Here is a 25,716-nt window from a genome sequence, read left to right on the forward strand (position 1 = left end):
GGTGCATAACTTGTCCTGCTGTTCATAGAGATGAATGATTCCTCATTTGTTGAGGAGAGTTGTGCTATTACTTTTCTAAATGTGTGATTTCTGGCGAAGGCTGACAAATAGTAAACTGACATAAAATATATATATATATATATATATATATATATATATATATATATACAGAGGTGGGTAGAGTACCCAAAAACTTTACTCAAGTAAAAGTAAAAGTAATTCTAGAAATATTTACTCAAGTAAAAGTAAAAGTACTAGTCTTGAATAGTTACTTGAGTAAGAGTAAAAGAGTATCGGATAAAAAATCTACTCAAGTAGTTAGTTACTAGTTACTTTGGGTCATATATACGGAGCCTATTTTTATTTAGATATAAAGATAAAAGATAAAATGTATGTAATGTATGTGTGTGTGTGTGTGTGTATAAATGTATATATTTCATCAGCCTTTACTCCAATTTATGTAATTTATTATAAAACCCTGTCTGTTTACTTAAGTAACAGAGATGTCATGCCATAACATATTTTTAATACAACTGACTTTATATTAAATGTGAATTTAACATTGAAAGTTAATGTGATATAAATATTGCTACTAATCTTTCATTGTTCAGAAAGAGAGCAAATAACATTTACATTATTAAAGATCATTTTCACTGACAGTCTAGAGTTCAATCACTCTCAGAAACTCCCATTAAAATCACTGAAACTGTTAACACTGTGAAATCAATATCTTAATTATAGATTCGTACACACATCTGCACTTTGTTGTTTCTGACGAGAGAATTAGCCAGGAAGAGGTATTCAGTCAGTGAGCGAGTGAAGGAAGCACCGGCATTTCAGCGATGACTCATCGGAACACCTCTGATTGGCCATTGCATTCAAAAGCTCAACAGAACCGTGTGTGATTGGTTAATGTGCAGCGCTGTAAAAACGCGTCTGTCTCTGGCTCAGCGCCAGCAAGCGATCACATATCTGAATTTAGCAGCTGATGATATGACTTGCTGAACGTACTCGCACTGGTGTGATTGTATTAAAATTAATAAAATCTTAATCGGCTATTTTTTGTCTTTTGGAAGATGCATTCAACTTGAATCCCCTCTGTTATAAGCCACACACGTACAACAAACTAATGTCACAGTGGTATCGTGTACTGTAATCGAATGTAGCCCAAGTTATTACCTGTTAAACAGTAGACAGCACACGCGTTCATCTAATAAGGATCTCCATCGCAAGCAAATAATGGCTTTTGCAGATTTGCTTTCAATTCAGTGCAGTTCCATAGCCCCGTTTTCAACGCGGCTAATATTCTTAAACGTTACAACTCTCTGAGTGAACCGCTTCAGAGCTCAGCGCGTGCAGCATGGAACTGAACGACTCAATCAAACTGATTCATGAACCAATTCACTCGTTTGCCAATTGGTTTCATCAAGCCTTTGAACAGAATTGACTCAAAAGAATGAATCATTCGCGAATGGGCATCGCTCATTGCCCAGAAAAAAGTAGACGGCGCGTTTGGAATAAACTGAAGCATTTATAACATTTATTGCATGAAGATAAAGTAACGAGAGGGGCGTCGCCCACAGTAACGAAGTAAAAGTACAGATTTTTCCCCAAAAATTTACTCAAGTAAGAGTATAAAGTACCCATCTTTAAATATACTCCGAAAAGTATTAGTTACCGTGAAAAATTACTCAAGTAAATGTAACGAAGTAAATGTAACTCGTTACTACCCACCTCTGTATATATATATATATATATATATATATATATATATATATATATATATATAATTTTTTAAATTTATATATATATATCCAAGAAATGCTTGGAAACACACACACACAAAACTTTTCTTTCTTAGATCATCAATAAAGCATCCGTGCCTAGCACTTCATGTATCACTGCTCAAACCCATTTGTAAGATAACAGAAAGCTGTTCTTGAACCACAATGAATCAAGTCATATGTGTCCGCATTTGGCTCTTCTCCATTTTCACAATCCTTGTCTGTTATTAGCATATAAATAGCTCTCCGTTAGTCATGTTGATAGTGCTACAAGAGCTTAGATTTGATAATGGTGATGTAATGGAACTGGAATGTGCCATTTCCAAATGCTGATGAACTGCTATATTAACTCTTTACCATTAGAGATAGAGGTTCCTATTAATACCTTTGTGATTTAACATAATCACAATGAAATCCATGTATTTTTCTTGTTCTTTTTTTTTTTACTATAATAAATTATTTTGGCGGCAGTGGCTCAGTGGTTCATGTAGGTTGTCTACAAACCGGAAGGTTGGTGGTTCGATCCCCGGCTCCACCTGACCAAGTGTCGAGGTGTCCTTGAGCAAGACACCTAACCCCAGCTGCTCCCGACGAGCTGGATGGCGCCTTGAATGGCAGACACCGCAGTCGGAGTATGAATGAGTGTGTGATTGGGTGAATGTGAGGCAAATTGTAAAGCGCTTTGGATGGCCATGTGGTCTGTTGAAAGCGCTATATAAATGCAGTCCATTTAGTCTATTTACCATCCCTCAAAAACTGAGTTTAAAATTCTGAACATATAGTGGTGGAAGTCATGCGGTGAGGCATTTCTCCAGAATAAATTTTGATATTCACAAGATATAGATATACTTAAAGGGTTAGTTCACCCCAAAATGAAAATTAGCCAATAAATTAATCACCCTCAAGTCATCCTAGGTGTATATGACGCCCTGTAGCGAATCAATGTGCTTTTGTAAAATAAAAAAAGTTTACACGAAAGCAGCTCCCAGTAGACAAAATATGAGGTCGGCTTCGTGCATGCACCGGTGAGTTTTGTGAAAACCAACGTTTGTTATCAGGATTCAAGATTTTTTTTGTCAACATACACAATTATATAGAGAATACATAACCAGCAGTGACATGTGAGTCAGGTCCGCTCCATGGACAGTGCAATTATTTAAGAATACAACACAGAGGAAAATATACATAAATATAGATGTATAGATATGAAAGAATGAAATAAAAGTAAACAATAAAATATGCAAGTAAAATATGAAATAAAATGTGCATGAAAGTATACTGTCGACTTAAAAATAAAGATACACAGGAATGTACAAGAGGCGAATGTGCAAACAGGTAGTACATGGTTGTCATGTAGCAGCAATACAAACAGAGAAGAAAAAAAAGAGGAGGAAGGGAAGCAAAGTTTCCTTTCTTTACCTCTTGGCTTATATCGAAATCCTCCGACATTCTTCTTTATAAATCCTTGTTTTGTACTTCTAATTAGTGACCGTTGTTTTGTTTTGATCTCATACGTCATCCGCCCAGAACTGCTTCAATGTACAACAGTAAGCGCAAGCTAGATTAAATTGATTATTATGTTTTAAATATGGATATTTTTCTTACAAAAACGCATCGATTCACTACTTATATCAAGTATTATTAACAGTTATTGCTATATAATTTATACATATGCATAATCACATCTGGCTAGTTTCTCAAAGTATTTACTGAACAGCTAAAATTAAACAAATTTTGTCATTTTAATTGCACATTTCTGATTTTAAATGTGGTGTAATGTCTTGCCTCTTAGACTTCTATTGTAATTTCATTACTGTTGAACCTGTAACCTTCCTTTAATGCATTGAGAGCATCTGTGACTAGAAGGAAAGATTTTTTGGACGGCTATAAGTTTGGCATTCATTCAGTGGTGAATACAATGAAAAGTGCCTACGGCTGAAATTAAAACCCTCTACACAACAAATACATCTGGTTCTTCTACTGAAGAAACAAAGTCACCTACATTACATGTTGGATGCCCTGGGGGTAAGCAGATAAACATTAATTAAACACATTTTCAATTTTGTGTGAACTATCCCTTTAAATGGCACCTGACAGACAGAATAGTGCAAGTTCATGCATGATATCACTCAGTAAACATTGTTCAGAGGTTCTGTGAGTCATGAATCTGATTCTATCATTTTATTATGTGCCAACAAATAACTTCTATATCCCCTTTCACATCTGTAAAAAAAAATAGTAATTTGTATTCACCTCACAAAAGTCTGTCTCTTTTGTGTGTCCGTCTGCTGTCCCAATAACCACCCTCATTCCGTTACACTTCCTCCCACTGAACATGTGCTCTGCTCCCAGCCTACACACACACACACACACACACAAAGAGATCTACAAACCTATATTGGTCTCCGCAATGCTGATGTAAATGAATATGCTAACAGATAAGTTATTATAGGGTTTTACTGTAGATCAACTTCCTCACCTGAGACTTGCATATTGGTTTGCATTCTTCCTCTCATTCATTTTGCCTCCATGCTCAGAGATGCGAAGCATTTTTATGACTTTCAAAAGCTTTAATAAAGCTCTTTGTTAAATTTGTGTCCTTTGCAAGTGTCTGGGCTGCTCTGGGTCAGGTCATTTGATATGTCTGTGTGTGTGTGTTTCTGGGGGTGGTAACAGGAGTGTGAACAGCTGTGTGTAGTAAACCAACGTACATCAGCGACCATATGTAAAAACCCTCCCCTCTCAACAAACACATATTTAACACAGTTAAGATGAGAGAGGCTGCTGAGATATCTGCAGGCACTTTCTCCTGCTCAGTAACTTTACCTCTTTACCTTATTATCCTCCTCTACCCCATCAAAGTCAGGATGGATATTGCTCATTCATGTCTTTTTTTCTTCTTTTTCAGTCGGCCACATCAGATGGTGGTGAGTACTCTGTTCAAACCCTTTCTATCAAGCAAAATCAATTTATTCAGAAAGTTGTTTTGAAGAAGAAGAATTCTGCTTACAGTTATCTTTAAATAGAGATTGCTATTATAACAAATAATTTAGACTTTATTGTTGTGAGTCATTGTGTTTTACCATCGTGTTTTATTTGTGTGTCTTAAAGTGTTACATTTGTCTATGAAGTGCTACAAGAAAAGTTGAAGATCATAATTTAATAAGGTGCACTTTGTTTGAACACGGAGAATAAAGCAAAACTCACTCTCTCCAATTGAATATATATTGACTAGTTACAGATTGGAATGTGTAACTTGTATACACTATTGTTAAAAAATTTGGGGCCACTAAAAAAAAAAAGAGAAAAAGAAATTTTCTATTTAATAAAAATAACATAAAAGAAGTTAAGCAGTGCAACTGTTTTCAACAATGAAAATATATGTTTGTTGAGTACCAAATTAGCATATTAGAATGATTTCTGAAGGATCATGTGACTCTGAAGACTAAGGTAATGACTGCTGAAAATGTTCAACTTTGTCATCACAGGAAAAAAATATATTAAGAAAATAATTTTCAAATAACTTGATAATAACTCACAATAGTAATGTTTTACTGTACTTTATCTTTCTTTAGAGACATTACAACAAATCGCGCACAGAAAGTTACACTTAAAGATTTTGGTTTAGGTCAAAGTGTGAAAAGAGAGTTTTTGGGCATGTCGAAAGCAAAAAGTTTCAGTAAAACTGTCAGGAGGCCAATGAGAAAGTTTCCTTTTATTTGCAGGTTATGACAGGGATATTTAGAGAGAAAGCCTTGAGGTTTGTCTGGACTTGTCTAGCGAAGAGCAAGAAAAACTAATATTATGCATGATAGAAACTGTTACTAAGAGACAAATCAGAACAGGTTATATATAATGTAGCTTTACTTGCTTACAAATCACACATTTTTTTTTGTATTCAAATCAGCAACACTTTAAAATTTATGTAATTTTTCTGATGTTAAAATTCTTCTATCCCTAAACCATAACCCTTAAGACATTTGCACATTGATTTTACCAAAATGTGTAAACACTGTGGCTCTGTGGCCTTTTCAACATTACTTAGTCTGAGCAACCTGAGCAGCCCAGCACAGCAACACTTACTCAACCAATCAAATGAGTTTTCAGTGAAACCGTTTGACTGACCAACTTCAAACTCTTTATTATTAGTCATTATTTTTTTCAATTTATTTGTTAACACTAGTGACTGAAATAATGCACATTGATGATTTTTGTAGTTATCTGCATACTGTTGTCCTAACATGAAAAATAATTTCCACTCATGCCACAGTATTAAAGATATTTAATCTCATCTCTCATTTTTTTTTAGTGATCCAGACCAGGAAAGTTCCTAAATCATCTCAACTGTGATATTTACTCTTTTCCTTATCCAGAGCGCAGCGGTCTTGAGCGTCATGACTGCGGCAGTGTGAGCAGTTTGGAAAGTAATGCTAGTCTGCCCAGTGTCACCAACCATTGTCACTTCTCAGAGCGCCGTGTTGCATCATGGGCCGTCAGCTTTGAGCGTTTTCTCCAGGATCCTGTGGGTGTTCGCTATTTTTCTGTAAGTACTGGAGTGTGTCTTAGACATGTGCTTAATGTTATCTAAATACAATTCTTATGGCCTGTGAGCTTTTGACAGGCTTGCCTTTGTGTATATCAGATTGATGGTTTGTGTTCTTTCGTTTGTTGACACCATATCATAAAGTAGAAGTGTATTAATGTCACAGGATAGTAGTTTAGAACCAAATGTACTTTTCTATTTTCCTGCAGGAGTTTCTAAAAAAAGAGTTTAGTGAGGAAAACATCTTATTCTGGCAGGCCTGTGAATGCTTTAGCCAAGTTCCAGAACATGACAAAAAGCAGGTAATCATCTGCAACACATAATTCCCTCAGTCATGTATATTCAGTCTTCTTGCTCCTTAGGACACCTCAATGACCCTTAAAGTCATATTTTACCCAAAAATGAAAGTTCTGTAATCATCTACTTATCCTCATGTTGTTTGAAATCTTAACGACTTAACGACTTCCTTAACTTACTTTTAGCCAAGTTCCAGAACATGACAAAAAGCAGGTAATCATCTGCAACACATAATTCCCTCAGTCATGCATATTCAGTAAACTTGCTCCTTAGGACACTTCAATGACCCTTAAAGTCATATTTTACCCCAAAAGTGAAAGTTCTGTAATCATCTACTTATCCTCATGTTGTTTGAAATCTTAATGACTTACTTTCATTCCATGGAAAACTAAAAAAAAATTATGAGAAGCAGAATGTCCAGGCTTTGTGTGAGGAACAAACCAACATTTAAAGATGAAGTGCATCAATTTATTTCAGTATCATTTTTATACTGTTATAGAAATCATTCATATTTTAAATGAGCTAATTTTGTATTTTAATTACATTTTTTATTTTAGTTAGTTTCCAAGACATTTATATATTAAAAAAAAAAGTTTAAGTATGTATTTAATTATTTGATTATTAAGTTTTTCAACTAATATTTATTTGTGACCCTGGACCATAAAACCAGTCTTAAGTGTAAATTTTTTTCGAAATTGAGATTTTATACACCATCTCAAAGCTGAAAAATTAAAATAAATAAGGTTTTCATTAATGTTTGTTAGGATCATACAATATTTTGCAGAGATGCAACTATTTGAAAATCTGGAATCTGTTGGTGCAAAAAAATCAAAATACTGATTAAATCACCTTTACATTTGTCCAAATTAATTCTTAGCGATGCATATTACTAATCAGAAATTAAGTTTTGATATATTTACTGGTAGGAAATTTACAAAATAACTTCATGGAACATGATCTTTCTTTACTTAATATCCTAATGATTTTTGGAATAACAGAAAAATCTATAATTTTGATTATAGACATTTAAAAAAAAAATTTTTTTGGCTATAGCTAAAAATATACCCCAGCGACTTAAGACTGGTTTTGTGGTCCAGGGTCACATATATATATATATTTTTCAGCTTTAATTAATGCAAAATTATTTTTAGTAGTTTTAGATAACAGCATTAGTGTATGTATGCGTTTCAGTTGATATTAGGGTGATTAAAAAAATCAAAGAATTAAATTTGTTTGGCTAAATTATCCTTTAAGAGCATACAAGTCAATAGGTTTTTGATCTTATTTGAATCATTTTACAGCTCTCTCAGAAGGCCAGAGAGATCTACAATTGTTTCCTTTCAAGTAATGCTACCATGCCAGTGAACATCGATAGTCAAGCTCAACTTGCTGATGATGTCCTGACAGCTCCACAGCCGAACATGTTCAAACAGCCACAGCTACAGGTCGATGTACACACGTGATTAAACTCCAGCATTCACACAGCAGTTGTCATCGTTTGACTGAGCAAACCTAACCTTCAGTAAACCTTGACTCATGCCTGCAGATCTTTAACCTGATGAAGATGGACAGTTACGCTCGGTTCCTGAAGTCCACTCTCTATCAGGAGTGTATGCAGGCTGAGGTAGAGGGTCGACCTCTCCCTGACCCCTGCCCGATCCCATGTAGCCCCGCCCCGACCAAGCACAGGTCCCCCACATTCTCCATGCCTAAAAAGGTACTAATCTCACTACAGCAGCAATATCTCATGAAAGCTTTGTGGTAGTTAAATTATGAGTAATAGGCAAATTGTTTTTGTTTACATCTACACCAGGTTTTTTTTTTTTTTTTTTGTATTAGTTGTCTTGTCTATGGTTTCCTGTGTTAATATAGACCTCAATGGCATCAACTACCTTCCATTTAAATATGTTTATCCTTTAATAAGAAGAATAGGGATTGCTACATCACTTGAAAAATATATTAAAATAATATTAAATAATCAAACCATTAAAATATTTATTATTAATATAAAAATGTAATTACATATTACATCAATTTTATTGAATTTACAGCAAACATAATTACATTTTGGTATATACCATTACTATATACATTGTATAAAATTCCATATAAAATAATCCATGGTATAACAGTGTGGCCAAACTACCAACTGCTTATATCCATGCTATCTGTACAGAATATATTTAATGTATACTAACATTTCCTATAGCTTTAGCCCGATTCACTCCTATGATATTATTCTGATTGTGTCATTTTGTGTTACAGGAAAACTGGAGGCCCAAAACAGGCAGGTCAAGTGATGACCTCAGAGAGAAACTCTCAGATAAGAAAAATGGTTTATTTTCCTGGTACAGATATCCAAGTATTGGGAAAGGACAAAAGAAAAGAGAAGCCCCAGATTTACCTTACAGTGAGTCTCAAAACAGCAGTATCTCATCAGTAATTATTTAATTTCTTGTTTTTATATCATCTTATACTACTGTAGACCCTGTATGCTGTTGATGAAGCAATGAGTACTGATTATTATTATTATTATTAATAAGGCATTTAAACACTTTAAAGATTGTTTATCAATTGTGTTGATTTACCTTAGTCCCAGACGTTCCAACTTTAAATTGAAAATCCATCAAAAATATGTGAAACTTAATTTCAATATTTGTTTCAGTATGTCTTGTGTAAATGAGCTGTGGTGTTCATTTTCATGGCAACCAACTTTTTTCCCCCCCGAAAAGTTACTTTATTTGTTTACAAAGGATGCCACATTTCCAAAAGTAGTTGAAGTGTCCATTGTTGAAGAAATACCCTTCGGTTTGCCATCAAGAGCAGAGAAAAACTTCCATAACTGAATTCAATGTAAAATGAATAAAAGTTAACATTCTTACGATTAGTGTATTTTGGTAGTTATTTTTTGTATATCTTTAAACACATTCTCTGATATAAAACCAACTGAATGTAAATTCTAATATGTGACATCTGCCATGTTGTGATTGGTTATCCATATGCGTGGACAGACTGTAATGGGTGGAGAGAGTCTCAGGCTTCACTGTCTTCTTGTGCGAGTCAAGAGCTCAACACTTTGTCTTCCCGAGGAAAGAATGAGGTAAGAAGATTGGGAGTTACATTAGGGAGTTTGGGAGTGCACCATTTACAACACTGGAGCGTTACATCAATTATATATTATATTATATCCATTAGATATGCAAAGGTAAACCTTTCCTTTCACCAAATCAAGGCAAAAATTGGGATCATACACTGGAGTGATTTTACCACAGGTTTAGTGCTTTGTTAGAATATACAAATTTTTCAATTCAACATAATGCATTTTTATATTTTCTTTGGTTGTTTTATAATGTTCTGTATGTGTAAAGCAGTGTGAGCTGAGAAGTTCTGGTTCTGTTTAGGAAAAGGACAAAGAGCGATGTTGCAGGACGTGTACAGTAATGCTACCCGATGGCTCTGGCTGCTCCATTCCTCTACGACAGGGCGCCTCCATCAGACAGGTGCTACTGGAGCTCTGTCAAAAACAGCACATCAACCTGGCTTCTGTCGACCTCTTCCTCACCGGAGGAGAGAAGGTTGAGAGCTTTTATAACATCTCCTTTAGTTCTTCTGTGAATGCTAAGCTTGAGCTTTGTGACTGATTTTATCTTTTTCTCGTTGATCCCTGCCTAGCCTTTGGTGTTGGACCAAGATAGTATCACTCTCAGCTCCCGAGAACTTCGTCTTGAAAAACGCACTTTGTTCAGGTACGTATTGTTATCATATCTCTTTTACTGGTCCTCGGTTGAAAGTTCCCTGAGTATTTAATGACCAAATATTTGCACTCAAAGGGAGTTATCATTAGGAAATGCTCTTCAATACCAACATGATCTGTTCTCTCCAAGAGTACTATATCTCATTGAAAGATCATCAAGTAAATGTGTGCTGCTGTGGTAGGTGCTAGACTATAAATAAATCCACCCTGTTTGCTATTTTCAGACTGGATCTGATACCGATTAACAGATCGGTTGGGTTGAAAGCAAAGCCCACAAAACCTGTGACTGAGGTTCTGCGTCCTGTGGTCGCCAAGTATGGACTCCACCTCGGTGACTTGGTTGCCAGAATAGTAAGTTATCGACTGTGAGCAGTTACACATATGGCTGGCATACGCTGTATATTTTTGCATTGTTTGCTGTGCACATTCTCAGCACAGATCTGGGGGCACATTCACCAGACATTTCTTAAGATAAATTCCAAGAAGTCTGTAAGAATGTTTTTTTTTTCTTAAGGAGAAAATTGAAGTCATTATCTGATTGAATAAATGGCATTTCTTGCTGAAAAATCAAAATGAAAAAAATTTAAGGATTGTCTTTTTGCACTGCCTGAAGATTACTGTAATAATCATAATAAGCACACACACACTATTTTCATTGCGACCAGCTTGATGGGCACTTAGCTTGGTGTTTTTAATGCACCGTGTTTTTGAACAGTCACTTTCAAAGAGCCTGTCTTAAATTGAAGCGATCTGTTTCATTCAATTGTGCGCCTACTTTTTGTGCTCTCCATAGAGTGAACGAGCACTGTGTGTGTGTTACAGTAAACTACAGTAAGCTGCTACAGTAATAGCCACATGTATGGCCACGTTCATATGTGCTGAATAAGATTATTGTATTTAAAGGCAGAATAAAAAAAAAGCCCTGTCTGACTCGTTTTAGTAGAGTTGTTAATACATTTCAAATTCAGAAAAGAGTTGCGTCACACATAATCATGACCCATCGTTTACATTATCCATAATTGGTGTGTCACTTCAAAAAACTCGTGCACATCGATATTAATAGTCCTACTATGTATTTTAGTGTATGTTGTTAGTGTTGTAGTAATGCTTAAATATAACAATTGTTTTGAAATAACCCTTTAATTCATTCAATCATTCTCACCATTTGGGATTTAAGACAAGTCTTAAAAACTTTATGAAGTTATTTATTTATTTACTTTCAAGATTTTTTATTCTCCTTATGTTTTGTCTTAAGAACGATCTTAAAATAAAAGATAAGCTATTCTTAAGAACAATTTTTTGGAGTACAAAATATTCTTAAGTTAGAAAATGGCAGCTAAGAAGCAATTTCTTCTTAAGAATGTTTCGTGAATGCAGCCACTGAATTCAGAATTTATACAAAAAAGAGCAATGTCTCATATAATCTGATTTTAATCTATAAAATAATTTGCGATCTGTGATTTTAAAACAAAAGGATTTCCTGATGTGAAATGTACATGCAGCTAGTTGAGTCTCATTGGGTGTATAGTTGTGTGGTAAAGCAGGAACACTGCAGTTTTTGCCCTCTTAAACGTCAAACAGTAGTCATCTGAGTCAGCTTTTAGAAGTTAAAGTAAAACAGCACTAAGCTGTAATGGCTTGAAACAAATCCACCTCCCAGCTCCACAAAGCACGAACAAATGATTCAGTGCGATTCAATTTGATTCATTGCAGACTTTAATGCAAACCTGTTTGACCTGTTTTTTTTCAGGTCAATAAATGCTATTTTCCTCTGTCAGGGAAGGATTTATCAGTAAATTTATACTGGGGCACATCTGTCAAAAGGATCTAATCCCTAAATATGGGTACCGTTTCAAAACAGTATGTCTTTTAATGTTCAGTGCAGTACCTGGTCCCATAGACTGTCACACTGTGGGTGCATTATTATACACACACAGTTTCATATGTTTAGGCAAACTGAGAGATGTATAGAAATGATTTTCTGTGGTAATCAACAGCATGCCTGTCTTTAAACCTTAAATTGTATTGAAACTGAAACGGTAAGTTGTATGTGCCAAAGAAAGAATATTTAAGACTAGTTTGTTAAGTCACGTTTCTTGAGAAAAGAAACTAATGCAAAATTTTGTACATTTTTAGAGTGGAGAGACAGAACTTCTCGATCTTGGCATGCCCATATCAAACCTTGATGGCCTACGAGTTGTTCTGGAGAGGGCTGATCCAGCCAAAGGTGCGCGCACACACACACACGTTGGGTTTTGATATTTTATGGAAACTTTTCATAGAAATAATGATTTTTATACTGTACAAACTCTATATTGTATCCCCTTACCCTAAACCTATTCCTCACAGAAAACCTTCTGCTTTTTTACATTTTGAGAAAGAAAAAAAAAACAAGGAGAACATTCCATAGATTTGTCTTGCTATTTTATATATATATATATATATATATATATATATATATATATATAGATTTGTCTTGCTATTTTATATATATATATATATATATATATATATATATATATATATATATATATAAAATAGCAAGACAAATCTATGGAATGTTCTCCTTGTTTTTTCTTTCTTTCTGTATATATATATATATATATATATATATATACAGCTCGTTATACTGTAACTACGTAACCCTAACATAAAACACTCTAGGTTTTTTAGAAATGTTTTCTTCAAACACACACATTCATGCATGCACAGCCTTGTGCACTAAGTTCTCCACTTCTCTCTGATAAAATCAAGTAATTATGTTCAAGGTCATTTCAACATTCCTTTGGGTAATTGCTTTGTTGTACTCCTTTACCAGACAAGTCTAAAACACTCAACTCCACAACACCAGCTGGCAAGAAAAGTCTGCCAAGAGAGGTGAGAATGACTTCAGTAAACACAGTGTGTGAGATGTCATGCCTGTTTCGATCCTTTAAATATCCAACATAATCTAACTACAGTCATCAATCAGAAACTAAATGCATTTTGAGCTAAATAACATTCTCTGTGTGTTACAAACTCGAAACATGCGGATGCAGTGAGCTTGAACTTGTGGGTACACATGCATGACTTGTGTTACGTTTTAAAAAATATCAGTATGCATTAGAAATGGCTTTGTCCAATGTTCAGACATAATTCCTTTATTTTATAAAGGGAATAAAACCTTCATGAACATGTCAATCTATAAGACATTCAGCACAATATTCATTCACCCTAAATATGTCTTTACTGCATTGCTAGAGAGATGAAACCTCGGCAGGAAATCCATGGAAAGGAGATGGTGAAGACGAGCATCCCCAGACAGCTGCGTCAGAGAGGAGGAAAGGGAAAAAGAATCATATAGATGAAGCAGAGGGTACATATTTACCACTTTTTTCTGACAGTGTGTTCATGTCCATAGTTTTTGTCAAATAGAATTTGGGGACATACGCCAGACTTGTGTTAAAGCTGGTAGATTTGCCTCAATTTTTATCTTTTAAATGGTTTGATATTTTCCAGTGTTATTTTAGTGTTATTTATAAAGTATTATACTATTTATTAATATTTTAAATTAGATTAAAACAATTTTTTTCTTGTTTAAAGTTCAAGTTAATACATGTTTTTTGTTGTTTTATATTTTTTAATATTTTTCACTTTTAATTTGTAATTTTAGTACTTAAACTTTAGTTAGTTTTCAAAACGACCTTTTAAACTTTCATATATAAAATTTCTCATATAAGATTTATTTATTTTTTATGTTTTAATAAAAAAATGTTTAAAAGAAAATAGGTTTAGGTTTAGGTTTAGTAAACAATAATTGTTTACATTTTATATGCTGTTTATTTAGAGTTTAAATCACTCTTCTTTTGTAGAATTTTTCAATTTGTTGAGTCGAGCTCAGAGCAGTCGTGTTGATGACCAGAGAGGCTTGCTGAGAAAAGAAGACCTTGTGCTTCCTGACTTTCTCCGTGTGGACCCAGATCCTGCCTGCTCAACCCCCACCTCCCATAAACCCGGCCACACCACCATCACAACCCCCCGACCTCCTAAACACAGCTCCTCGAACGGACACCCCCGTGCAGCCAGCCCTGACACGCCCCCTTTCACCGCCCCACTCTCCCCCATCCTACACTCCTCGGGTCCGCAGGGTCAGGAAGAGGAAGTGCTGGGTGATCTGACTCTTGTGGGGGAGGGTGACATCAGCAGCCCTAACTCCACTCTGCTCCCGCCTCTGTCAAGCTCTCCGCCCCCTAATGAGGGCAGTCGACCTGAGACCAACTTCACTCCTCCACCATGCATACACAGGCATCCCAGCCCAGGTATTTCTCCCACCTGACTAGCCGTGAGTGTGGCTGTGTGTGTGTGCGTGTGGTGGGTGGCATGTTTCATGTTAGATTAGTTTAATATTAAACACACAACCCGATTTCACCTGACACCTTACACACTTGACAGTGTTGATCTGACTAGTGTCAACTTCATAATATCAAATTTATATTTACATATTTACACTACTATTTAAAAGTTTGGGGTCGGTAAGATTTTTGTTTTTAAAAGAACTTTCTTAGGCTTACAAGGCTGCATTTATTTGTTTAGTGAAAATAGTAATATTGTGAAATTTTATTACACTTTAAAATAACAGTTTTCTATTTCAATATATTTTAAAAGGTAACTTATTCCTGTAATGACAAAGCTGATTTTTTTTAAGCATCTTTACTCCAGTCTTCAGTGTCACATGATCCTTCAGAAATCATTTGCTGCTCAAGAAACATTTCTTCTTATTATTATAATGTTGAAAACAGTTGTGCTGCTTAATATTTTTGTGGAAATCATGATACGTTTTTTCAGGATACCTTAACTAGAAAGTTCAAAAGAACAGTATTTATTTTAAATATAAATGTTTTGTAACATTATAAAGCTCTTTATTCCTTATTTTGATCAGTTTAAAACGTATTTCCTGAATGAATTTAATATTTAAGAAAATATACTGATGCCAGACTTTTTAATGATAGTGTAGCTGTGCTTGAAATTAAATACTAGTGTACTGCATACTGCCCAGTATTTACTATAAACTGCCTGATGTTTCTTTAAGATGTGCTAAGATATGTATATGCACTTATAAACATACTCACACGATTTAATTAAAAGAACTAATTCAGTGAATTTTACATACAAAAAAATATGGTTTCTTTGAAATTTTATTATCTTTTTTGGTAGTGTTACAAAATAATGAGTCAAAATTTTTTTTTTTAAATCCCAGATTTATCAGTTCATTGATCACACAGTAAAGAGAGGGTCTGATCAAGTGCATTGCATTGTGGGATATACTATTCTGCATATTGTATTCTGATTGACACATAGTGTCAAATCTAGTAGCATCTGGGGATTCTCTGTTTGCAGAAAATGTGCAAAATATACACACAATAAATGTTATTTACTACAGAAATAGTATGAGCAGTACATTAGTATGCTTTTCGGATCATAGCCAGTTTTTCTGTAACTGTGGACTATCTAATGTGTACAGTATGTGTTGAACGAGGCATTCATTTGTCTTGTTTTGACACATCTTTATAAAAATAGGACACCCTTTAGATCATGTTGTAATTTAATTGTTCACAAAGACTGTGCTGTTTAAAGTGTTTCTGAGAACTGTAAATAATCATTTGAAAAACTGTCTCATATCATTTTATTGTTTATTCCTTTTGACTTTTCTTTTCCATAGCTGTGCAAATGTGTCTCTACTACCCATCTAATCACGATCCAACCATGCTGAATGTGAGACTTTAATCAGAGCTGTTCTGGCAGGAATACTCTTACAGTATTTCACAATACACTTTTAAGAGTCAAGCCGTATACAATGCTTTCAAACAGTCGCATGGTTGATTTGCTTGCCATCCTGTTTCCTTTGTAGTGATCATGTTGATTCTGTGTCAATCTATGATTAGATCTAATAAATGCTGGCAAAATCAGTCTAGACTTGCCTGTGATCTTGTGTATCATCCCTATATCTATGTTATCATGTTTCTTTATGCTCCTTTCTTTACTTTTCTGCATCTTCATTTTCCATTCATACTTGCCTTGATTGCATTTGACAAATAAACTGAAACCTTGTTGATCCAGATGTCTTGAGATCTGAAACCACTCACAAACCTCAAAGCATTATTGACAATGTTTATCCTATAATAATAATGTCTGATATTATGTACAGCATGTGTTTGCAAAGAAATACTTTCAAATCTACTGAAACTGCTTAAATAAGATGACTGCATGGGATGCACCAGTAACCCATGAGAGCATGAACATGAAGAAAGCTCTTCCATCTCCAGTGTTTGTCTGTTTACAATGATCATGCACTAGAAACCTTCTACTCACACCTAAATCTGACTCATTTTAAATGTGTTGTAGTAATTTTACACTAAACCGGTTGGCTACAATATAGGGATTAGATTTATAATAACAATAACAATACTTTTAACTTTCTGGTTTTCTACAAATGTGTAAATTTATAAGATTTTTTTTTATTTTATTGATTTATTTATTTGCTAATGAGGACATATTGCCACCTTGTGGTTGGATGGTCAGTGTCAAAGTAATAATGCTTACTGTCGAGTTGTTGTCCACTAATTAATTCATAGTGATTCATAATAATCTCCTAGAACATTCTGTCACGTATAAAAAATCAAAACTCCATTATCATTGACAATCGTCTAAAACATATATATCCAGTATTTAAGAGCATTTCAGTGTAATTTGCAGAGAGTTTATAATGAAGCCTAAACCCAACTTTAATTTACCAATCAACCAAATCTGATTCCGGTTCCCAATTCCTACAGTCACTTTATATTAATTTATATGCGCTGTACTGACTTGTTTGCAAACCTTTCTCCAGATACAGAAGAAGGAAACACACGCACTTCATCTGTCAACAACCATCCCTCTTCAGCAGCCCAAGTGCTGGACAAGGGGGTCAGTGTGGAGGGGGTCATTCTGGAGGACAGCTTTGAGGGTTACGCAGCAGAGCTTCGCCAGTGCCAGAACAAAATGAGAAATGGCATTTACCCCCCCACAGAAGCGTCCCGTCCCCTTAGCGGGGTGCTGGAAGTCAATGAGAGTGACACAGTGCAATACAAAGCAACGTTTGTCTGACGGAAGCTGCTTGTTGGACATTTTCAAAGACTGATATGAAGCTAAAATGTGTATGTGGAAAATATTGTGTATGTTAATAATGTAATCTATAACTGAAAAGCTTATTCCTTAATATTTTTTCCTAACTTAAGACCATTCTTTATTTATTGATAAGAATTGGGATCATTGTGCACATCAGAATATCAATGTAACTAGTTGGGAATTTTAGTGGAAGGTAAATGCAATCGGTTTCAGTAGATATAGTGGAACTTAGTCCACAAATTCAGATGAATTTATTTAATTGGAATGTTTTGTTTTTGGAAATGCAAACACATCTAGTCTTATGTTAAACAGATTTGGTTATGATTGTTATTAAAAATGCATTAAATTTTTTTATTTTTGAGTCATCTATTTTTGACTAATTTGTGGGCTCACTTTGTTTATGTTGTAACTATTGTTAGCTTTTTTGCAATTAGTGAGATCAATTCATACTTCAAAGAATAAGTTTTATAAGAAAGAGCAAGAGCATGGCAAATTACGCATACATAGTATGCATCTGAATATGCCAAAATATTTGCTAAAAAATTTACATCAAAGAACAACTGAAAATTAAAAAAAAAAACAATAGAGTGAAAGGAGGCAAACCTACAGCAAGTGAGATGTACAGTAAGCGTACAATGAGTCCAGTATGAATTCTAAAACGTGTCTAAGAGCGACATCTACTGGTCATTAGACAAAACAGAATTTATCCTGCCTTAAAAATCAAAACAAAAGACATTTCTGTATTGTTCCAGTCAAACTATTTTTAACAGCACAGTTAGTCTTTGATGACAAATTGACAAATATATGAAATGTTATTTAAAGTGACAGTCCACCCAAAAATATACATTACCTCATGATTTACTCACCTTCAAGCCGTCCTAGGTGTAGATTTCTTCTGTCAGATGAATACAGTCGGAGTTATATTTGAAAATGTCCTGGATCTTCCAAGCTTCATAAAGGAAGTGAATGGGTGGTAATATTCAATAGTCCAAAAGAAATCCAATAAAGTGCATCCATCCACCATAAAAAGTGTCCCATGCGGCTTCGAATTTTGGGGAAGTGAATTGATGCATTTTTGTAAGAAAAATATTAATATTTAAAACTTTATAAGCCTTAATCTCTATTTTACAGATTCAGGAGCCCCTAATTAATCCCTCAGTGCCATGTGGGACAATTCTCATGATGGATGGATTCACTTTATTGGACTTCTATTGGACCACTGAATATTACCACCCATTCAATGACATTATAAAGCTTGGATGAGCCAGGACATATTTTTAATATAACTCCAAATGTATTTGTCTGAAAAAAGAAAGTTATAAACACCTAGTATGGCTTGAGGGTGAGTAATTGATGAAGAAATTTTCATTTTTGGGTGAACTATCCCTTTAAGGATACACCAGTTTATCACTACATGACATCATAAAATACATTTAAGCTAGGCCTTTTACACTTCATACTGTGTGAGCATATTGCATATTATCTATCTATCTATCTATCTATCTATCTATCTATCTATCTATCTATCTATCTATCTATCTATCTATCTATCTATCTATCTATCTATCTATCTATCTATATATCTAAATTTGTCTCCAGCTACAGAATGCCTCTTTAGGGGTCGCTGTTTATTTTGTCAACTTCCGAGGTGGGAGGAAGTTCGTCTGATGTTTTATGGTGTCTCTTCATCCTCTGTGTACATCTCGATCAGACACTGTCCCATCTGCGTTAAGTGCCTGCGCTCTTCAGCATGAACCGAAAAAAAACCCACTGCTATCTGGAGACAGGGCCGTCCTCGGAGTCCCAGGCCGCGTTTGTGGACAACACAAGGTCCTTCAGCCGAGACGAGGAGGATTTCTCCGAGCTCGAGCCCGACGAGCAGCTGGTGTGCTCGGTGACCGAGATCACGGAGCACCTGGGCAGGAACATCACGGTGGTGCTGGAGTCCGCGCTGTCCGAGATACGCAAGCTGGTCAGCGTCCGGATCAGGGTCCTGAAGATGGAGCTCCGCGAGAAAACCGACGAGATCGAGCTGCTGAAAGCCAAGCTGGAGTCGACGGAGAAAGATGGGAGGGTTTCTAACTCCAGCAGCCTGGACTTCAGGAAAGCAGAGCATCAAACGGGCCAGAAATACTACGCCGACCCGAAGAAAGCCAAACCCGGGACGCCCGTGGTTAAGAAGGAGAACATCAACGCGATCTGCGATTATCTGATGAAGGATAAGAACCAGAGGGGTGCTGCTGAAGTGGAGAGCGACCACAGCAATCAGGCCTTTGGGTCCGAGCGGGACATGCGGACCGAGCCGCAGCCGCACGCCTCTCTGAGCCTGTGGACGGACAGCGGTCCCCCGGACACCGACACGGACTCGGACATTTTCAGCATGCTGCCATCCGCCAGCAGGCGTTTATATGACTACGAGTGGATGACAGGGGTCGAACTCAACTCAGCTGAGTTTAAAGGTACTGCTTAGTTGCATGCATGAATTGTGTCATACGATGTTTGCATACATTGTCGAATGCATATAGTTTATATATACATTATAGTATGCATACATTATAGTATGTTGATGCGTATACTATAGTTTATTGATGCATATTGTTGTATAAAGTATGCATGCACTTCAATATGTATAGATGCATATAGTATTCATGTATTGTGGTATATGTTTTCTTTTTAGTATGTGTTTTGTTGATTATAGTATAATGTGGTTGCAAATAGTCAAGTCACCTTTATTTATATAATGTGCTTCAAACAAAAAAAATTGTGTCATAGCATCTGAACAAAATTTATTAAGAAAACAGCTTGTCAATAATGCAACATGACAGTTGAAGGCAGTTCATCACTGAATCCAGTGATGTCATCATCATTCATATCAGTTCAGTTTAAACAGTATCTGTGCATTCATTTGCAATCGAGTCAAAGATATCGCTTTAAATGAAGTGTCCTCAACTAAAGAAGCCAGAGGCAACAGCGGCAAGGAACCAAAACTCCATCGGTGACGGAATGGAGAAAAAACCTTGGGAGAAACCAGGCTCAGTCAGGGGGCCAGTTCTCCTCTGACCAGACGAAACCAGAAGTTCAATTCCAGGCTGCAGCAAAAGTCAGATTGGACAGACAAATCATCTTTATAATATAAAGATAAAAATAATATTCTTGCAGTGCCTTATAGGTTTGCATTTAGTTTATAGTATGTATATAGAAGCATGTAGTTGTATATAGTATGCATGCATTGCAATATCTATATTAGATGCATATACTGTAGTATTCATGTATTGTGATATGTTTTCCTTTAATGTGTCTTGTTGATTATAGTATGACTGTGGTTGCATAAAATATGCATGCATTGTCTTATATGTTTGCATAGAGTTTATAGTATGCATGCATTATAGTATATATATTAATGAAGTTGTGTAAAGTATGCATGTGTATAGTATTTATGCTATATGTGTAGTTACTTATAGTATGCATGTAACATGCATCCATTATATGTGTGCTTGTAGTGTGCATTCATTACCTTATGCACAAATGTAAAAAATTACATGCATTGTAGAATACATATACATCATGCATATAGCATTAATGTATGGTGTACAGTACATATTTACATGTAGTATGCATTCTTTGTAATACATAGTTGCATATTGTATGTTTATAATTGCCTTTAGGTTGCATGTGTTGTGATATGCATGCATTTTTTTTTTCAAATGCTGTTTTTGCTGCAATATTCTATAATATTTGAATATTTTACCAATGCATGTCAGATTTTGAATGAAATGTAAATATGCTACATAAAGTTTAATTGTATCTATGTCGCTTCAGTTATACAATTAATTCAGTTAATGACTGCTGACATGTAAAAGGTGTTTAAAGGGTTAGTTCACCGAAAAATGTAAATTATGTCATTAATAACTCACCCTCGTGTAGTTCCAAACCCATGAGACCTCTGTTCATCTTCGGGACACAGATTAAGATATTTTAGATTTAGTCCGAGAGCTTTTTTTTTGACAGAAATGTATTTTGGAAGCTTCAAAGCTCTCTGATGTCACATGGACTACTTTGATGATGTTTTTCTTACCTTTCTGGACATGGACAGTGTACCGTACACACAGCTTCAATGGAGGGACTGAGAGCTCTCGGACTAAATCTAAAATATCTTAAAACTGTTCTGAAGATGAACCGAAGTCTTACAGGTTTGGAACGACATGAGGGTGAGTTATTAATTACATAATTTTCATTTTTGGATGAACTAACCCTTTAAGGGTGAAAAAAAGGAATTTAAAGCTGAATATTGTATGTATAAATGAGCAAAACCCAGTCTATCCCTGTTTTCCCTTTGCTTCTTTAGGTGATACTGAAACAAAATGTGAAGACGTTCCCACTGTGGATGAGGAGGATGACACTGAAGACTCTGAAGGAGGGAGAGGAAGTTTGAGGTCAGTGTCCGACCATTTTCCTCTGGACACTCAGGGCTCCCCGCGGGAGGACAGGAGCAGCCCAGCGGAGGACAGTGTTGAGCCAGGTCAGTGTGGTAAAAGACAAGGAATGTGGCAGTTCCACATGAACTCTAGATAAATACAGCTGGGAGGAATTATGTGTTCTGCACTTCTGAACATTAAATTGATCTTTATATTCTTATTAAATTCATTCATTGATCCTTACCTTGAAAGTTATGTGTACTGTAAGGTAAGTTTCAGATATTTAGTCTTAGTCTTTATGCTCCAAATATTACCAACAGCCTTGTCAGAATAAAAAACTTGAAGAAAAAAAACTAGTGTTTTTGTAGAGAAAATGTTGGGCAGGAATTGTTCAGATGATGGGTGAACATATCATAATGTTGTCTAAAAGTTAATGTTAGTTTGCTAAAGTGTGTAAACAAAATGGCTATAAGTAGGTACATTTTGATGTCATGTTATTTTAAACTGTATGTATTTACTATCAGCCATTGTGCAATGGAAATTGGTATTTGTATTGATCAAAACCCTTACTGATCACTACTTCTATACCCTTAAAAATATATAATTCCTTGTTTTTTTATGCATCTGGCTAGCTTCTACTAAATATTGTAGAATTTAATTTTCTGTAAAGTTGCTTTGCAATGATTTGTGTTGTAAAAAGCGCTATAAAAATAAACTTGAATTGGCTAGTATGTTTGACGTCTATAAGAATTCAAATGTTTTTTAAAGGAGTCTTACCAGAGCTGCATTTATTTGATCCAAAAACCACGGTAATATTGTCCAATAATATTACTTTTTACATGATGTGTTTTTGATTTAGCTATATTTTAGAAGATAATTTATTTAAAATATAATTTCTGTGATGGCAGAGTTGAATTTCAATCAGCCATTACGCCAGTCTTCAGTGTCACATGATCCTTCAGAAATAATACTTATTATTATTATTATTATTATTAATGTTGAAAACAGTTGGAAACTGTGATACTACATTTCAGGATACATTTCGATTTACAAAGTAATATAAAGTTGAATAGAACAGCATTTATTAAAAATAGAAATCTTTAATACTATATAAATGTCACTAATATTAAATGTATCCTTGCTACTTTATTTTTTAAATAACTGTCCCTACATTTTTAAATGATAGTGAATGTTAGACATTACACAGAATGACAACTTCAGTCACCTTGTATTTTCTGAAAACAAGATGCAATGATAGTTACTCCATTCAGGTTTAAAACAACAAGCTAGTGAGGGTAAGTTGACAGAATTTTCAGTTTCCTCTTTTAAATCCTTTTGGTGTTAATTGTTAAACTGACCCTCTCTTCCAGGTCAGCAGTTCTCCTCTCACAGCTTCATCTGCCCCTTCTGTGGAACCCTTTGCCCTGACTCTTCTTTCCTGGAGGAGCACATCAAGCTCATGCATCATGACGAGAGCACTCTTCAGTCGGCCCCAGGTGCTTCTTCCTCTCATGCGGAGGGCGACTCGGGCCGAGCTCTGGGAGCCCCAGAAAGACCTGTTGGCCGGGGCGCACGGGAGAAGAAAGTGGAGGGTGGCTATGAGTGCGGCGACTGCGGCCGTCATTTCAACTACCTTGGAAACCTGCGTCAGCACCAGCGCATCCACACCGGCGAGAAGCCTTTCGTTTGCCCTGAGTGCGGAGAGCGTTTCCGGCACGCCGCGCGTCTCAAGAGCCACCGTCTCAGCCACAGCGGAGCCCAGAGCCCCTTCCCCTGCCCCCAGTGCGGTAAGGGCTTCCCAGTACTGTCCGGACTGAAGCGCCACCAGCGTGTGCATACGGGAGAGAGTCCATACGCTTGTCCTCAATGCGGCCGCAGATTTAAAGAGCTGGGCAACTTGTACACACACATGCGCATTCACAGCGGCGCTACGCCCTATTCTTGCTACCAGTGTGGGCGGAGCTTCAGGCATCTGGGCACATATAAGAGTCATCGCTGTATGCCGGCTACACAGTTAGCCAGTGGACACAGTCCAGCATGGGCGCAGGAAGACAAGGTGCAAACCGGGTAACAGGCTGGGAACAGGTCTGTTCAAAAAGTGGTTCGTTACTTTCTCGACTGCTGGTTCAGGATCAGTTTCAAGTCTGAGAAAAAAGCTCGGCTGGGGAAAGATGTGAGAAAGGCCATTAAGACGATAAAACAACATCAGGTTTCTTCATAAACATGAGGCTGTATGAATTAGCGCATCTTGTTTATTCAAGTTGGTTCATGGCATCTTTAATCGTAAACTGCTGCTCGTTAAATGTTTGTTTTTTAAACATTTTGCAATAATTTCTTCCAGCGTCAAACATTAAAAGGTGTTTGAATGTCCATACACAGTATTTTAAGACTTGATGTAATTTAACTAATTTTCTTTTACATCAAAACTTTTTTTCTAAAATATGTTTCTGACTCTGTTTAGAAGCAGATAACAGGGCCCCAAGGACCTACTAAAACTAATTTGACAACACAGTCTCACTCTTACACATAAGCACCATAGTTATACAATGCTACTTGGATATATACCTATTGTGTTGAATAATTACCATATCCATTTACTGTATGTACACATATGTACACATCAAAAGTTTGGGGTCTGTATGATTTTTTTTTTTTTTACGTTTCTGAAGTACAAAAGAAAAAACAACAGTGTTCATTTGAAATGGGTAACATTAGAAACATCTTTGATTTTTTTTTTATCAAAAAGAAAAACAAAACTCTGACCCCGAACATGATACTTCAGATAATACCATGGTGTGTGTCCTACGCCAGTCCAATTAGTATGCATTAATTAAGTCTGAATATACCGGTGAAGATTAAACCGGAATTAATTTTTATAGAATTATAGATCTGCAAGTTACGTTCTAATTGCTAACTGTTAATAGGGTTGCCCGGAATATAGCTAATGTAACACAATTTAATAAAACTGAAAGTTGGTTTAGCAAATCAAAATCATGGTTTTGAAAAATCAGGTAGTTTAAAATGCATTGCAGTGTCATTTTGAAAAGATTACAAGCTTGTATTGACGGGCGCATTTAAAGCGCGCGAGTGCTGCCATCGTGTGGAGGACTTCTGTTACTGCATCACCGCCTCAGTCAGCGGATCTGTGTTCAATTTGTTCGAATTGTGTGATCGCACTATTAACACTTTTTTATTATTTATATTAGTGCATTTGTTTATATACTTCTACCTGTATTTTAACAGCTTATAAGTTTGAAAAAATATACCTGAATGGAAACAATATGGATTAAGAAAACGTGTTATTCTGAAATGAACTTGGACATGTTTAATGGAAAGGACTTTACCAAATCTTAGAAATACAAGAAATCCATCGGATTCATTTTAACAACTCGGGTTTAATTTTACTCAAAATATCCTGAATATTAATTATTAAATAACACAAAAAAATAAATTAAGTACAATTTGTTATTTCTCAGTGATAACTTTGAATGATCTGTACAAGGCAAACTGAACTGTAACTAATAAATACTCTTAAGATATGGTTTGGGTTGTTTATGTATTTGTAAGCGGATGCTGGCATCATGACATGGATTAAAAATAACATATGAAGTGAAGTTTGTTTTTTAACCTGCTTTGAAAATGCTATGGACACAAACAGCTATGGATTGCTTTAGACGGGTTGAATGCTCTTGCAGTCATTCCTCCTGTAAATGTCTCTCAGAAATGCATGAGAAAAAGAAGCTGTGGCATTTAACAGAGGGGAACATATAAGTCAGGAGA

The 25,716-nt window shown here is 35.6% G+C and overlaps 1 protein-coding gene and 1 pseudogene across 1 annotated transcript; both read left to right on the forward strand.

The window, feature by feature from the left end:
* The window catches only part of LOC128017273 (regulator of G-protein signaling 12-like), a 33,521-nt pseudogene extending 15,673 nt beyond the window's left edge, over positions 1-17,848 (forward strand).
* A 1,305-nt stretch (positions 17,849-19,153) lies between these two features.
* LOC128017275 (zinc finger protein 16-like) lies at positions 19,154-25,475 on the forward strand. Its single transcript, XM_052602577.1, has 3 exons — positions 19,154-19,980; positions 21,867-22,040; positions 23,307-25,475. Exons 1-3 carry the CDS (start codon positions 19,272-19,274, stop codon positions 24,005-24,007), a joined length of 1,584 nt encoding a protein of 527 aa, XP_052458537.1. The 5' UTR covers positions 19,154-19,271; the 3' UTR covers positions 24,008-25,475.
* The last annotated feature ends 241 nt before the right edge of the window (positions 25,476-25,716 follow it).

Source organism: Carassius gibelio, chromosome A7 (genome assembly GCF_023724105.1).
Source record: "Carassius gibelio isolate Cgi1373 ecotype wild population from Czech Republic chromosome A7, carGib1.2-hapl.c, whole genome shotgun sequence".
In the NCBI taxonomy this organism is placed as follows: Eukaryota; Metazoa; Chordata; class Actinopteri; order Cypriniformes; family Cyprinidae; genus Carassius; species Carassius gibelio.

Bases quoted from the DNA above. Each gene is read 5' to 3' on its own strand.
- LOC128017275 (XM_052602577.1), top strand. From the start codon at position 19,272: ATGAACCGAAAAAAAACCCACTGCTATCTGGAGACAGGGCCGTCCTCG. The intron at 19,981-21,866 runs GTACTGCTTAGT...TTGCTTCTTTAG, and splicing joins CAACTCAGCTGAGTTTAAAG to GTGATACTGAAACAAAATGT. The intron at 22,041-23,306 runs GTCAGTGTGGTA...CCTCTCTTCCAG, and splicing joins GGAGGACAGTGTTGAGCCAG to GTCAGCAGTTCTCCTCTCAC.